Source organism: Haliotis asinina, chromosome 6 (genome assembly GCF_037392515.1).
Source record: "Haliotis asinina isolate JCU_RB_2024 chromosome 6, JCU_Hal_asi_v2, whole genome shotgun sequence".
Lineage (NCBI taxonomy): Eukaryota > Metazoa > Mollusca > Gastropoda > Lepetellida > Haliotidae > Haliotis > Haliotis asinina.
In genome coordinates this window covers 50,748,909-50,762,244 of record NC_090285.1, presented here as the reverse complement: position 1 = coordinate 50,762,244, position 13,336 = coordinate 50,748,909, and the positions used below count along the sequence as shown (strand labels likewise).

The window sequence follows — 13,336 nt, the reverse complement described above, 5'->3', positions numbered from 1 at the left end:
TCAAAGAGGACATTGTTTTTGGTTATCTATGGGAAAACAACAACCCTTTAAACCTTGTCATCATCCTGTGGAAATGAATCATTTTCAACTTTGGAAAGAATAACTGCCAACCAACATTCCAGTTGATACAGGAGGAGCTCAATGAATTTTATAAGTTAACAAAGTATATCTCTATCATTAACTTACATGTAACAGAGACTATTTCAATAAGGCCTGGTCAAACTGCCAGGCTATATTCTCTCAGTCACTCTGCCTTGCCCAATCATATTAAATGCTCAGATAAATAAACAAATTATTAGAAAATATAATAATACACACAAGAAAATTGAGGCTTTCATAGGGGGCACTTAATGGATTGCCAACAAATTAGTTCAGAAGTTTGTCAGGAGCCACTAACTGGTGCTTTCATTTGCTTTAATACTTCAACAAATATAGCATGAAACACATTAAGGTAATCCTTCTGTAATAGCGGAGTGACGATGTTGCTATGAATAAACATGAGACATGTTTAGGTATCGATATTGAGCATGTCCCTTTAAACTAATTATATAAACATGCACTTTCAGTTCGATTAATTTCATACTTTGAGTAAATATCTACATCACGCATTACGTATCAAACACCTGTAAATATCACGCCCTATTTCAAATCACGTTGAAACTACCAATCATATGTTTTGATTTGCATATTTCATTATTTCAGTGACATTACCTGATTACACAGCTCCGTTGAATTGGAATATCTCGTTCATTCTTCTTCCATGATATGGATAGATCTACTCTAGCAAGCAACACATCTGAGAGGTTCCATTCTCTCCAAATCACGTCGGAAGAAAACTAAGATTCCTTGATCTAAATATCGTAAACAAGACATATTTGACGCATAGCCACGAGTGAAAATCGAACCATAATCACGCAGTCAAAAACATTAGGTTCGCACTCAGAGACAACTTGTCCTCCCAAACACAGTAAAACTACCAGATAAATAAAGTCAGCTCTTAAGAACATGTGTTAAAATACCGTTTGAAAAATGTGTCCTGAAAAAGGAAACACATTTACTAATTTTTGTGTTTTGAAAATATTCTACGTAGAACGGGAGATATAAAACGAAACGAAATATTCCCAATATCCAAATTGACAAAATAAGGAAACGAACACGGAATGTTTGTGAACCTCAGACGCGACGATCGAGTCAGTCTCCAGGAACAAAGTTTAAACAACTTTTACTTCAATCATTAATTAACATTTTCAGCTATTGAACTGTGAAATAATACCATATCTTTAACAGCTAAAACACTAAATCTGTAACTTCTGTGTTGGAGGAGTAGTTGCAGTTTTTCATGCATGGTGTATGAAAGCAAATTTATTATACATATTTAATGAATGGGTGGTAGCGCCCTATCAGCATTGTTATAAGATGGTGGTGAGTTCCGTTTTCACAATACTCCAGCAACATCACGACGGTGGGCACCAGAAATAGGCTGCACCCTTTCTACCCATGTGGGGAATCGAACCTTGGTTCTTCGGCTTAACGAGCGAACGCTTTAACCACTAGCCAGACTACCCCACTGAGCAGATGTGGATCTATGCTGGGAGTGAAAAACAAAGTATCAGTGCACAAGAATCAACAGAGAAGTAAAGAGAGATACTTTCTGGGTAAAGCTATGAGTGACATGGGTTTGGGCTCACTCCTTCACGTGAGTGAGTGAGTGAGCGTCGCTTTTAGCAATTCTCCAGCAATATCACACAGTTGACACCAGAAACGGACCTCACACATGTATACTCACGCGGGGAACGAAGACCATGAAACTTTAATATACAATGTACTACTGAAAGTCGTACGATTCACATTTAATAACCAGGGAACACTATTTCATGCGATACTTTGATCCCAGCAAATAGCACTGCTATTATACGTGATATGTATACGACTATATATGACTTTGAATAAAATGAGAATTGACACTGATGTAAATATTCATATTAATATGAAACGTAGAACTAGGTATCCCTTTTGAGAGATGCGTCTACTGGCAAGGCTATGAATGTCCACGTGAGTAACGACGGAGGCCATTCTAAATCGTCGCAATGCAGTTTCAGCAAGTCGAGAAGATTTTTGATAACATGGTTCAAATGATTCAGAAACAGTCAGATTCTTATTTACCTCCCAGAAATTTATTGTTGCGACATTTAAGCGACACGCAGTGAAAACCAAACAGAAATCTGAACGTATTTGTTTTCTTTTGTTTTTAATAAACTGAGATAAATTTATAACTTTAGTGACAAATTACGTAATTGGTTTCACTAGCAAAAGCTCCGAGAGGACATTTGGTTCCATTCTGAAGAAAAAGGATTTCTTTTTCGAACGTGAATGAGGGGATACTATTACTGAGTCAGCTGTGATGTTGCCATATTTAACTCTGCGCGGGGCCGTGGCCTCATATGTCGTGGCAAGGAGCCTGAGAAGCCATGCGCAAGAAAACACGTGCTTCCGCTGTAATCATCCACGTTCATAAAGGGCAACATGAAACGACCTAACTGCTGACAGGTGAATATTTTTGTAATGAGATAGCCCGAATGCGTGAGGTTAGGGTAGTAATTGGCAAAATAGACTTATTATAAGCCATGTCGGTTGGCATGGAAATATTCAGTTTCTACCAACTTGCAATTTGCAATGCAAACTACTTTCCCCTACTCTCCATTCCCTTTATCGATACACAAGTAACACATCTAGATAAAAAGTCACTTTCACTATGTTGTCTCTTATATGATGAAAACATGGATTTTAATAATTTAATATTCCTTGTCTGTTCGTAACAGAATATCCCAGCAGTGTAGTTGTTTTCGGAGGCTTGGATGGTATAGTGACTGATCCAATTTGATTCTATTTCTGTGTTTTTAACCTCGATATTTAATAATGTTATGTCAAAATATGATGTCTACAGGCACGTAGCAAGCCATTTGTTTCAGTGCGAAAGATTGCAAACCTTTATATTTAGATAGTTTTGAATGATGGTTCAGCTGTGATAGCAAATATTATACGTACATTTTGGTAGCTATGATACCCAGGTAGCAAGCCAGCATCGGACCGACATCGGACCGATGTCGTGTACATCATCGGCGCGACATAGGTCAACTGCATCAAGCCGATGAAGTTTTGCTCATCGGATCGACGTTGGTCCAACGTCGTCATACTTCACTGGCCCAACATCGGCCCTGCATCGGCCCAACGTCGGCATTCTTTATCGGCCCTGCATCGGCTCAACGTCAACATTCTTTTTTCCAACCCATTACCTACTGTATTAATTATATTTTTGCTCACTGCACTTCTTCATGGTGGTGAACCACTTAAAAGTGGTCTTGATGTCTGCAGGCATCACTTTACCAGTGGCTGATATTCAAGGATTTCTTCCAGCTCTGAATGAGGCAGTCATGACACGGGTGGATGACAAGAATAATTGTTAAAAACTACATTGTTAAATCCATTACAGGCACATAAAATTGTCACAGGCTACTCTGTTGTATATTCATGCTAATTTTACCCCTTTTTAAGGTTGCCAGCTACAACATTATAATGTATCATGTTGGGTGTTGCTGGCATTAATCTTATGGTTAAGACACAAATGACCGATTGTGTTAACACTGTGTTAAAATTCCAGGGAACAGATTTTGATTTCAGTGAACATAGATCATGGTTTCACAAACTCCCAAAATACACGTACATACTCGTAACTCTCACTCAAAACGTATCACAAATGACTTATGTTCATTGCCCACTGAAAACGTCTAGTAAAGATGTTGCACAGTGATGATGAAAATGAATATTTGCTTGTATTTAGCACATTGAAATTAAACTCCAAAGTTGTATTTAGCCTGGTCATCACTGAAACCGGGCTCAGGATAAGGGACATATTGGTATATGTACAGACAAAAATTATGCTATGTGGGAAGTCATTTGGAAAAGGTACACAAGACAATATTATAGATACGTAGATATTCCATTAAATTCCATTCAACACTTTCAGTGTTTACGAATGGTGTTTCAAAGTAACAGGACTTTGGGTCCTGTAAGTTTCAGATGTCTGTCTGACCCACTGAAAATTCACAGGACCCACAGAATAAAGTTAAACATACATTTAAGATTTAACATTTCTCAAAATTGGCATTCAAATTATTATCATTATATAATGACAAACATTATAAACATAAATTTATAGACACTGAACAAGTGTCACATGCCACAAATAACAACTTCAGACAAAGTTATTGTGATATATTCAGTCAGATACTGGGGCCAGCAAGTTGGGAACTTCTGTCTGACCGTTGGCAAATCTGTCAGAGGGTCAGACACTAGTCGTGAACACTGCACTTTATATATAAATATTTAAGTTTATTTATCTGGAGCCCTACATGAAGCTGTGATCAGAACACAATGTGTTCAACGGCTCAAGGCTAAAGGATGGGTGTTGTTTATATGTATGATATTTTACTGCAGACGTTTGCTTTCAGTTTTCAACTTCAAAGAAACAGTTTCTTTCTTAATAGTTGGATGGAATGTGCAAATGTGTTATAGATGCATAATTGTTTGCATTGTTGTTTAATACAATTGGAGGCTTTATGGACAATATTGTGAGCAAGTTTTCCTTGTTATAACATGTTGCTGCAGTCCTATCAATGTATGTATATCGAAAAGATAGATGTTTTCCACATAAAACAACTAAATATGGCATATGTAATGTAGGTAATTTGTATCTGTAACTGTCAAGCAATTTTGCTTGATCATAACATGTCTTCCCTCAGCATTGCAAAAGTGAAAAACCAGCATATCAAATTCATGTTTCAAAATTTTACTTTACAAAATGTGAACATGATGTTCTTCAGATCGAATTTGTTCATTTTTCTGACACCTTTAGTAATACTCCGGCAATAACACGGCACACCATAAGTGAGCTTCATACAGTAACCATGAAGGTAATCGAACCAATGTCTTCAGCCAAAGGAGCAAACACATGAACCACAAGGCTATCCCATCATCCCTTTTCTTCACAGTTTATGGAGACAGTTGTGGTAGGTGAAGAGGTGATTTTTATCGGACAGCTTCTGTGAAATAAATACACATAGTTATTCATTATCACTATTATTGTAACATTCAATTAACAATAACATCTGGGAATTAAGTGTTATTCAACATCTATTTCATGAAAAAAGTATTTTTTTATGCTTGCACTGAATGTTCAATACTCATTTTTGCTCTTTTCTTACATTTTTCCTTCTTCATCATTTTCAGCTGCATGAAATTTTAGTAATCTTATGAACATTTTTATAAAAATACACAAAACATCTATGGTCATTTACAACAATTGTGAAAATGAATTACTTATTTCTACCATCACGCGTTCAGATCACTGACCTTCCTAACTCTCTGCATACTGACACAGCATTTCATGATAATATACTTATTACTTATATTGTATTGTTAGAGAATAGACAACATTTATATTAATAGGAATATGAACTCACTAAATAAACATCCATGCAGTAAGGAATCCTGATGTTTTTGCCTTTACCGGAATCGAACCGGCGACTAAAGACTTATCTTTTAGACTACCATTCAAAAGCTTCATTACATCAGATGTCAGCATTAGAAATATACACATTGTTGTAATGCACACCAAAGTATGAACCCATCATACAGCGGTGTGCCATATATTTAGGAACAAACATGGCTGACGTCACTGGCGAAACGCACAGTAGCGTCAAATTCAAACTCGCATAAAAAGTAAATTACTTTAGTACTTACCTCAATATTTAGTGATGTATCCCTTCGCAGCAAATATTTTCCTCAGACGACGAGGAATAGACAAATGTAGGTTTCTGATATAGTTCACAGATATATTTTCCCACACATGTCCATTTCTTGCTCCAAGTCTCACGGGACGTAAACAATACGTTGTCCCAATCGATTTTTCAGTAGTCTCCAACAATTTTCTATGATACTGGCATCTGGAGACTGTGCTGGCCACAACATGCCATTGCTGTCATTTCTTTGTTTACATTCTGGTACGATAGGGCTCTGTGCACAGAAGCATTGTCAACTTGAAATATATGATTTCCATTCGGGAAATGGCGGACAATAACGGCCCATAACTGTGAGTGTGAGTCAAGACGATCAGTGTATTTCTGAGTATTTATGTTACCTTCCACAAAAGTGTCCTTCACCTGGTCTTCTCCACACATACACACGGTTATTTTCTCCAATAACTATTTTACATTCATCACTGAATATGACACGTATCCACTCTTCATTAACTCGCCATCGAACTTTTCCTCTGGCCCAAGTGAGACGGTGTTTCACATTCACTTCACTAATCCTGATGCTCTATTGGAACGACACGTCTGTGATAATCATATTCGAATAATTTCCTTTGAATTGTACGCTTGGAGACAATTCTTACCCTATTCTGGCTAAATGCTGAGGTAATATCTGATAATGGAGAAATGCGACTGCTTTTCACTAACTTTAAAAGTCGGCGAGTGTCTCGGTCAGCGATCGGCGATGTCCATTTGTACGCCGATTTTCTGTGATCCCACGTTCTCCAAATCGTATTCCTGGGCCGACAAGCATCACTAGATATTTCACTGTATTTTTGTGCTGTTGGAACTTCGCTACGATTAAATCTTAGACGACCTTTGACAATTCACCATTCTTCCCCATGCTACCGGAAATTGTCAGTGTAAACAAGCAGACGACAGAATATGTCACGTGACTGTCACGTGCTCAAAGAGAAGGCTTTAGTTCAGCGTCAGATTAAATTTCTTTTTTTTGTAATTTTTAGCGTCAGGTAACTGTGCGTTACCTATGACTTACAGACTCTTGATTTCAAATGAACACTAAAATTTTCAGATTGTCACTATTGGGAATATTTTCCTGAATTTATATGTATCAGCATCGTTGAACAGCGCTGGGCCGCTGTCGGCTCAGCGCTGTTCAACGATGCCGATATTAGCCGACGGTGTCGACCATCAGCCGACGTCGGCCCGATGATGGCATGCTACCTGGGATAGCTACCCTGTTTTATTATTTATGATAATAAAAACACACAGTTGATTTATTTGAATTCGTAAAATAACAACGGTGACTTTGCCTTCAGTAGAGAAATCTGAAAATCTTATGTAAAAGAAAACAAACTTAGTACACCTATTTACCCAAATATACAGCAAATGCCTGCATGTATTCCTTATGTAACGAAGTTCCGTTGGTATCCTCAAAACAGTTTCGGCCCATAAGTGTTTTCAGGCTGCATGCAACACAGAGATTACATCTTCCTTGCTGTAACTCAAGTTTGATGGTGTAAACCTACACGTGTTATTTGTCATCATTCTCTGGATGGTCAGTTAATGAATTTATAACAGGTATAATTAGTAGTAACACCACTCAGGTTACTCAACAAAGGTTCCCATTTCGCATTTCCCCTGTATGGAGTAAATACTCAACATTATGAATTAAGGTCTGCAATGGCAAGTGTATTGTATGTTATTCAATATTTGCATGTAAGTGATGCAAGAGGGTTTATCAGCTGAGTTACAAAAACAAACATCGATCAAAGGATTAACCGATAACACACTGATTGATTAATTACTTTTATCTTATACAGCGGATTTATCAAAAGGCAGTGTGTGCAGATGTACAAATCTATACTGACTGCACCCTGTCGTAAAGTGCGAGTGTAAAAACAACATCCTTACTTCAAAGAATTAACCACCCTTGCATTGATAGATGGATTGATTGCTCATTATTGCTTAACTAAGTTACTTAGAATGGCGGACATCATACAATTAGTTGCCAGGTGTGCTAACCTAGGGTGACCAATGAGATGTTTATCAGGTTTTCACTAATGTGAAAGACGTGAAACAATGTGTTACTTTTTCGCAAATTAGACTGTTGTAAGACACATGACACAGAGCAGGATTATTTACCAACTGCAGATGAATGGAATATCGTTCTTTTATGTGGATATTGATGGATACATTCCTGAACAAGGTAGTAGCCTGACATTGTTGCTATGAAATTAGTCTGTTTTACGTTCATTTTCTGCATTTTGTTTTAATTTATTTGTTGTAGCATTCAGCATAATCTATATGACAGAAAACGCACACTAGATCGCATATGTGTGTGAAATAGGATCCCCATTGGCAGTCTATACAATGTATATATGTTGCTGTCATGTTAGAATTTACTATAAGTATAGACAGACCATGTGTTCTTTTATTAATTTTCAAAATCATACAAATATGACAAGAAACTAATTAGGGTTATGACACAAAATACAGAGACGTACATTGGCTTCGTTATTTTTCCATCCTAGTCAATTTTTACCATTTCTACCACTGGCAGATGATTAACCTTCAAAGTGTTTCATTTGTTTTCATAATACATTTGAAGTAAAAATGACTTCATCTTAGTTGATCTGTCTATAATTAAACTATCAATTGTGCATACAGACTGCACAGCAGAGGTCACGATCCAGTCACGAATTCTGGGATATCATCTGGGTACTCACGGGAGAAAAACAATAACAAAAGTTTACACCAATCCACGGAAATTGCTCCACATCAGTGCCCCTTTAAAACTTACTGGGAATATTTGAGGAAGTCTTTCCTTATTATGTCTGTGTGAGCACAGGCACTATTTTTACATCAGTATTTATGTTTATGATGTTCACATCTGTTTCCTGTATTTTTAGTTTGTCTCTGAATGATGTTGCTGTGCATATATAAAGAATTACTCAAGTTTTGATCGACCCATAGTGGACAACCAGCCCACATATTTTTAGAAACATTTTCAGTTGTCTGCATGCAGTCCAATGCAGTCAAGACATCCCCCCCCCCCCTGGCTATTGGCTAGTAAACTTGCCAGAATGGGTGTTGTTATTTACATTCAAATAATTGTCTTTTTCAGATAAGTCCGTCATGGGTTTGACCAAGCAGTATCTGCGATATCAGCCAAGTGCTGTGTTTGGTATTATAGGAAGTCAGAAATCTAACATTGTATTTCTTGACATCCGAAGAACAAGAGGAAAGTATTGTGCAGTTGGAGCCTGTGAGAATGTCCTTATTTGGGATCTACGCACAGGAGAGAAGGTAACCCATAATTCTGCTTGGTTAAAAGTATTAAAGAGAAGTGGAATAAACTGACGTCTGTCTCATAGCAGACAAAGTATCTTTGAACTTAGGTTTGTATAAAGCATCCTTTAAATTTATCACAGATTTAGTGGTCACAATAACTCAAAATGGTGGGATTCTGAGTGAGAGAGCAGGATTTAGTACACCTCTTTTAGCAAATAATTCTTAGAATGTGCAACCCAATTAACTCACTCCTAACGATTAATTTTGTTTCCAGTTTAGCATCCTGAAAGGAGACAAACATGAAGTAACGATTATATGTCGTTGTCCGGACAAACGTCATCTGGCAGTAGGGTACGATGACGGAACGATTCGTGTGTTCGACCTCATATCTGGTGACCTACTCATAACATTCAGTGGACACAAGTCAGCCGTTACTGCTTTACGATATGACCGACAGGGTCTGCGACTTGTGTCAGGAGCCAGGGTAGGTGTCATGCAGCTCTGAATAACCTCTACTGTAATATAAAATGAGCCCAAAGAGGTAAGTTCAATAGCAGATGTAAGGGGCATGAGATGCAATTTATCACAGTGCGGAGTTGTGTCCCTTAAAAGTGTCAGGATCTGTTTTCCTTCATTTATATCCCAGATGTGTTCCGTTCTTGGATACAGTAACAGGCGCAGACAATAATAACCTGTGTCACTTGATACTTTCCTCTCACTATAAGCATGTTCAGCCCAAATAACTTTAATACTGGTCAAAGTTATGTTAAATCTGTGTGAGGAATGGAGAAGTTCTGCACGACACTCTTTGCCAAGGGTTGTGACCTTGGACATCAGTATTTTGAGGACTTGCTGTACAATGAAATCGGACGCTTTATGTTTATTTGAATGAGTGGGTTTATTTTCACATCACACAAGGCAGTAATCCAGCTATATGGCAGCTATCTGCAAATAATCAACTCTGGATCTGACTGTCCAGTGGTCAGCAAATGGGATACGATGACGTGGCAACCAAGTCAGTGACCCTGACCACCTGATCCCATTAGACGCCTCTTACAGCAAGCATGAGTGCGTTGTATACAACCAGTTACTTGCAAGCAATGGAGTCTGGAACAGACAATCCAGTGACCAACAGCATGAACATAGATCTACGCAGCTGGGATACATTGACAAGTGTCAGTCAAGTCAGATTGATCACGTTTGTTGCCTCTTACAACAAACACTGGTTGCTAAAGACTAACTCGAATGAATATGTGGTGATTTTGCGAGAACAAATTCCATTAAGATACCTTCATGGTTATCTTATCAACGTATGCTTGCAATGTTTTCTATTTAATTAGCAATCTCCAAATGCATTCAGGCCAGTTTACAGTTTGTCTTTGAAATTTGTAGCTCATTTTTGTTTTTGTTCATTGAAATTTCATGAATGATGTTCAGTTGAAATTCTAGGAACATGTTTTTTTTTCCAGGATACTGATGTTATTGTGTGGGACATTGTCAATGAGTCTGGCTTGTTCAGGTTGAAAGGTCATAAAGGGCAGATCACCCAGGTTTGCTTCCTAAAAGAAACGAATGTGCTGATCACAAGGTAGGTTTAGTTTATACTTGCTGATTCAGCATAAATATTCACTGTGTTAAGTACGGCTGAAAAGAATACACTATGTGGCGGATATGATATGTATCACAAATATTGGGTAATGAATACGAATAATTATTCATGAATACAGTATTGTAAGTAAGTGATTGATGTACAATATGAACCCCCCATGTTAACTGTTAATTTGATGTGCTGTCTTGTGATCTGACATGACAGTCAAATTTGGTATGTAGTACGCTAATAGTTATAGTGCGCAGTATCATGTGCAGCCATTGCAAACTAACATTACTTGCAGTACTGCAGTGCTAGTATATATTCCATTCTTGCATGTGTCACTTCATTGAAGATAAGGACTCAAGTGAAACATGCTCAGAAGACAACTGTAAATATTCATTCAAATTCGGTTCAGGTGACCATGAATAACAAATTGTATTCATGAAGGTCTATGGTTTGATTTACAGAATATGTTGGTGTGTCATAACAGCCCTAGTGTTATGTCTTCCACAACACCACCACATCTTTCTATCCCCAAGTCATTGGGTTAGGCCAGTGGTTAAACTTAAAGTGTTCGCTCATCTTGCTGAAGAGCCAGGTTTGATTCCCAAGGGTTTAATGTGTGAAGCACATTTTAGGTGTCTGCATCATGATATTGCGGAAATGTTGCTAAAAGTGGCGTAGGACACTCACTCACTCACTCACTCACTCACTCACTCAAACCCAGTCTTGTTGTTTGATATGTAATCCACACATTAATTATACTTATGTACTCTGCTTGTAAAATTTTGAGCTATGTCCTAATTCAACAGACTTTTACTATCCTCTATTTTCATTAATTTGTGGACACATTTATGATCCAGTTCCAAGGATACGTTTATCAAGTTTTGGGACCTTGACACCCAGCATTGCTTCAAGACACTGGTTGGACACCGCAGTGAGGTAAGAGTGAGTCTGTTGTATTAGCAGAGTTTGCTCAGTCTGATAGTGGTTAGTCTTTTGTGTTAAGACTTGAGTTGGCTTAAGATGCACTTGGCTTAAGATGCACTTGCATCTGGATGAAGTACTTTGATGAGTCCTTACCTGAGATGACCAGGTATAAAACATTCACTATTCAGCTGCTCCCTCAATCTGCAATTCCGCTTTCGCAGAATAAATCATGAAAATTACCACTTGATGCAGAAAAATATTTGATCCGTGTCATACCTGCAGAATTTGTCATTTTTCTGCTGCTGAATTTACTTATATTGAAGATTCATGAAGGTCCAGGGAAGAATAGACCCTCAGCAACCCATGCTTGCCATAAAAGGCGACCATGTTTGCCATAAGAGGTGACTAACAGGATCATGTGGTCAGGTTCGCTGACTTGGTTGACACATGTCATCCGTTCCCAATTGTGCAGATTGATGCTGATGGTGTTGATCACTGGTTTGTCTGGTCCAGACTCGATTATTTACAGATTGCTCCCCTATATTTTGAAAGTTACTATAAACAAAACAAAAATCTGATGGGTTTGTCATGTCATTCCTGATCACACCTGCCATGATATTGCTTGAACATTATTATGATCACTGAATTATTGTTGAAAGTACTGACAAATCCCTATACCATTAGGTCCATGGTAAAACTAGCCTTCAACAACGCATGCTTATAGTAAGAGTTGACCGATGTGATGGGTTGGTTAGGCTGGCTTGTTAGGTTGATTCATGTCATTGTATGTGTGTAGGTTGATGCTCAAGATAATAGTCACAGGATTGTCTGGTGCAGAGATGCCAACCTGTATGATTTTATCGTATTTGTTGCGAAAAAGCAACCTGAAATATGTGACAATGATAACAGTAAAAAAGTATGAATTTCTAAACAAATACATTACACTAAATTACACAGGTTGCATTAGTACCATACACAAAAATTTCAGATACATTTTATTCAATATCACACTATATGGGGGTATTTACTACTGATTTAGGTGAGTACAGTGTAAATAACAAGTTCTTAGCATGCCTATATAGTTTCTATTAAACATGAAGATTCTTTGGGAAATTTGATAGATCGATGCTCATGCTCTTGCTAAAATTAGCCCCAAAGTACTAATTTTTGCATCATTTTTGGCCTAAATACTAATTAAGGTAAATAAGAGTTAGCATCTCTGCTGATGGAGATTTGATCATTTATAGAGTGTCGTGAATAATTCAGTTGATCTGTTTGTGCTATCCAGGTGTATGACTTTGTTCTGTTGAAAAATGACCATCGTCTGGTGACAGGATCATCCGACAGCGAGCTCCGGGTGTGGGACATCACTTTTAAAGAGCAGGTGAGTGGTCATGAAGCAGTAGGGAAATATGGATGATGTACTAAATGTAAATATTTTTGTCAGACTCAAAGTTAGATATCAGAGATAAATAATGAAAAAGGAATTATGCTGCAGCGTTATCAATATGTTGTCAATTTAGAAAAGCTTTTCAGATTTATGAAAGGGCATATATGATTAAGGTGAACTTTGATTTGGCATTGTATGATGTTTAAGACAATTCTGATTTTCACAAGAAGCTTTTTTGCACCCTGAATTTCTTCAGTAGTACTCTGTGTTTGTAACAAACCAAATTACACAAACAAAAGT

At 37.6% G+C, this 13,336-nt stretch overlaps 2 protein-coding genes across 2 annotated transcripts in view; one reads left to right on the top strand and one right to left on the bottom strand.

The window, feature by feature from the left end:
* The window catches only part of LOC137286389 (protein dopey-1-like), a 60,749-nt gene extending 59,656 nt beyond the window's left edge, over positions 1–1,093 (bottom strand). Inside the window, exon 1 of the mRNA XM_067818227.1 lies at positions 712–1,093. The gene's annotated coding sequence lies outside the window, so the exon portion shown is untranslated. The remainder of the gene's footprint in view (positions 1–711) is intronic.
* Positions 1,094–2,415: 1,322 nt separating this feature from the next.
* The window catches only part of LOC137287109 (WD repeat-containing protein 3-like), a 33,741-nt gene continuing 22,820 nt past the window's right edge, over positions 2,416–13,336 (top strand). Inside the window, exons 1-6 of the mRNA XM_067819244.1 lie at positions 2,416–2,547; positions 8,959–9,140; positions 9,400–9,609; positions 10,595–10,713; positions 11,580–11,658; positions 12,935–13,030. Coding sequence (XP_067675345.1) covers positions 8,970–9,140; positions 9,400–9,609; positions 10,595–10,713; positions 11,580–11,658; positions 12,935–13,030 — 675 coding nt within the window. The 5' untranslated portion in view covers positions 2,416–2,547; positions 8,959–8,969. The remainder of the gene's footprint in view (positions 2,548–8,958; positions 9,141–9,399; positions 9,610–10,594; positions 10,714–11,579; positions 11,659–12,934; positions 13,031–13,336) is intronic.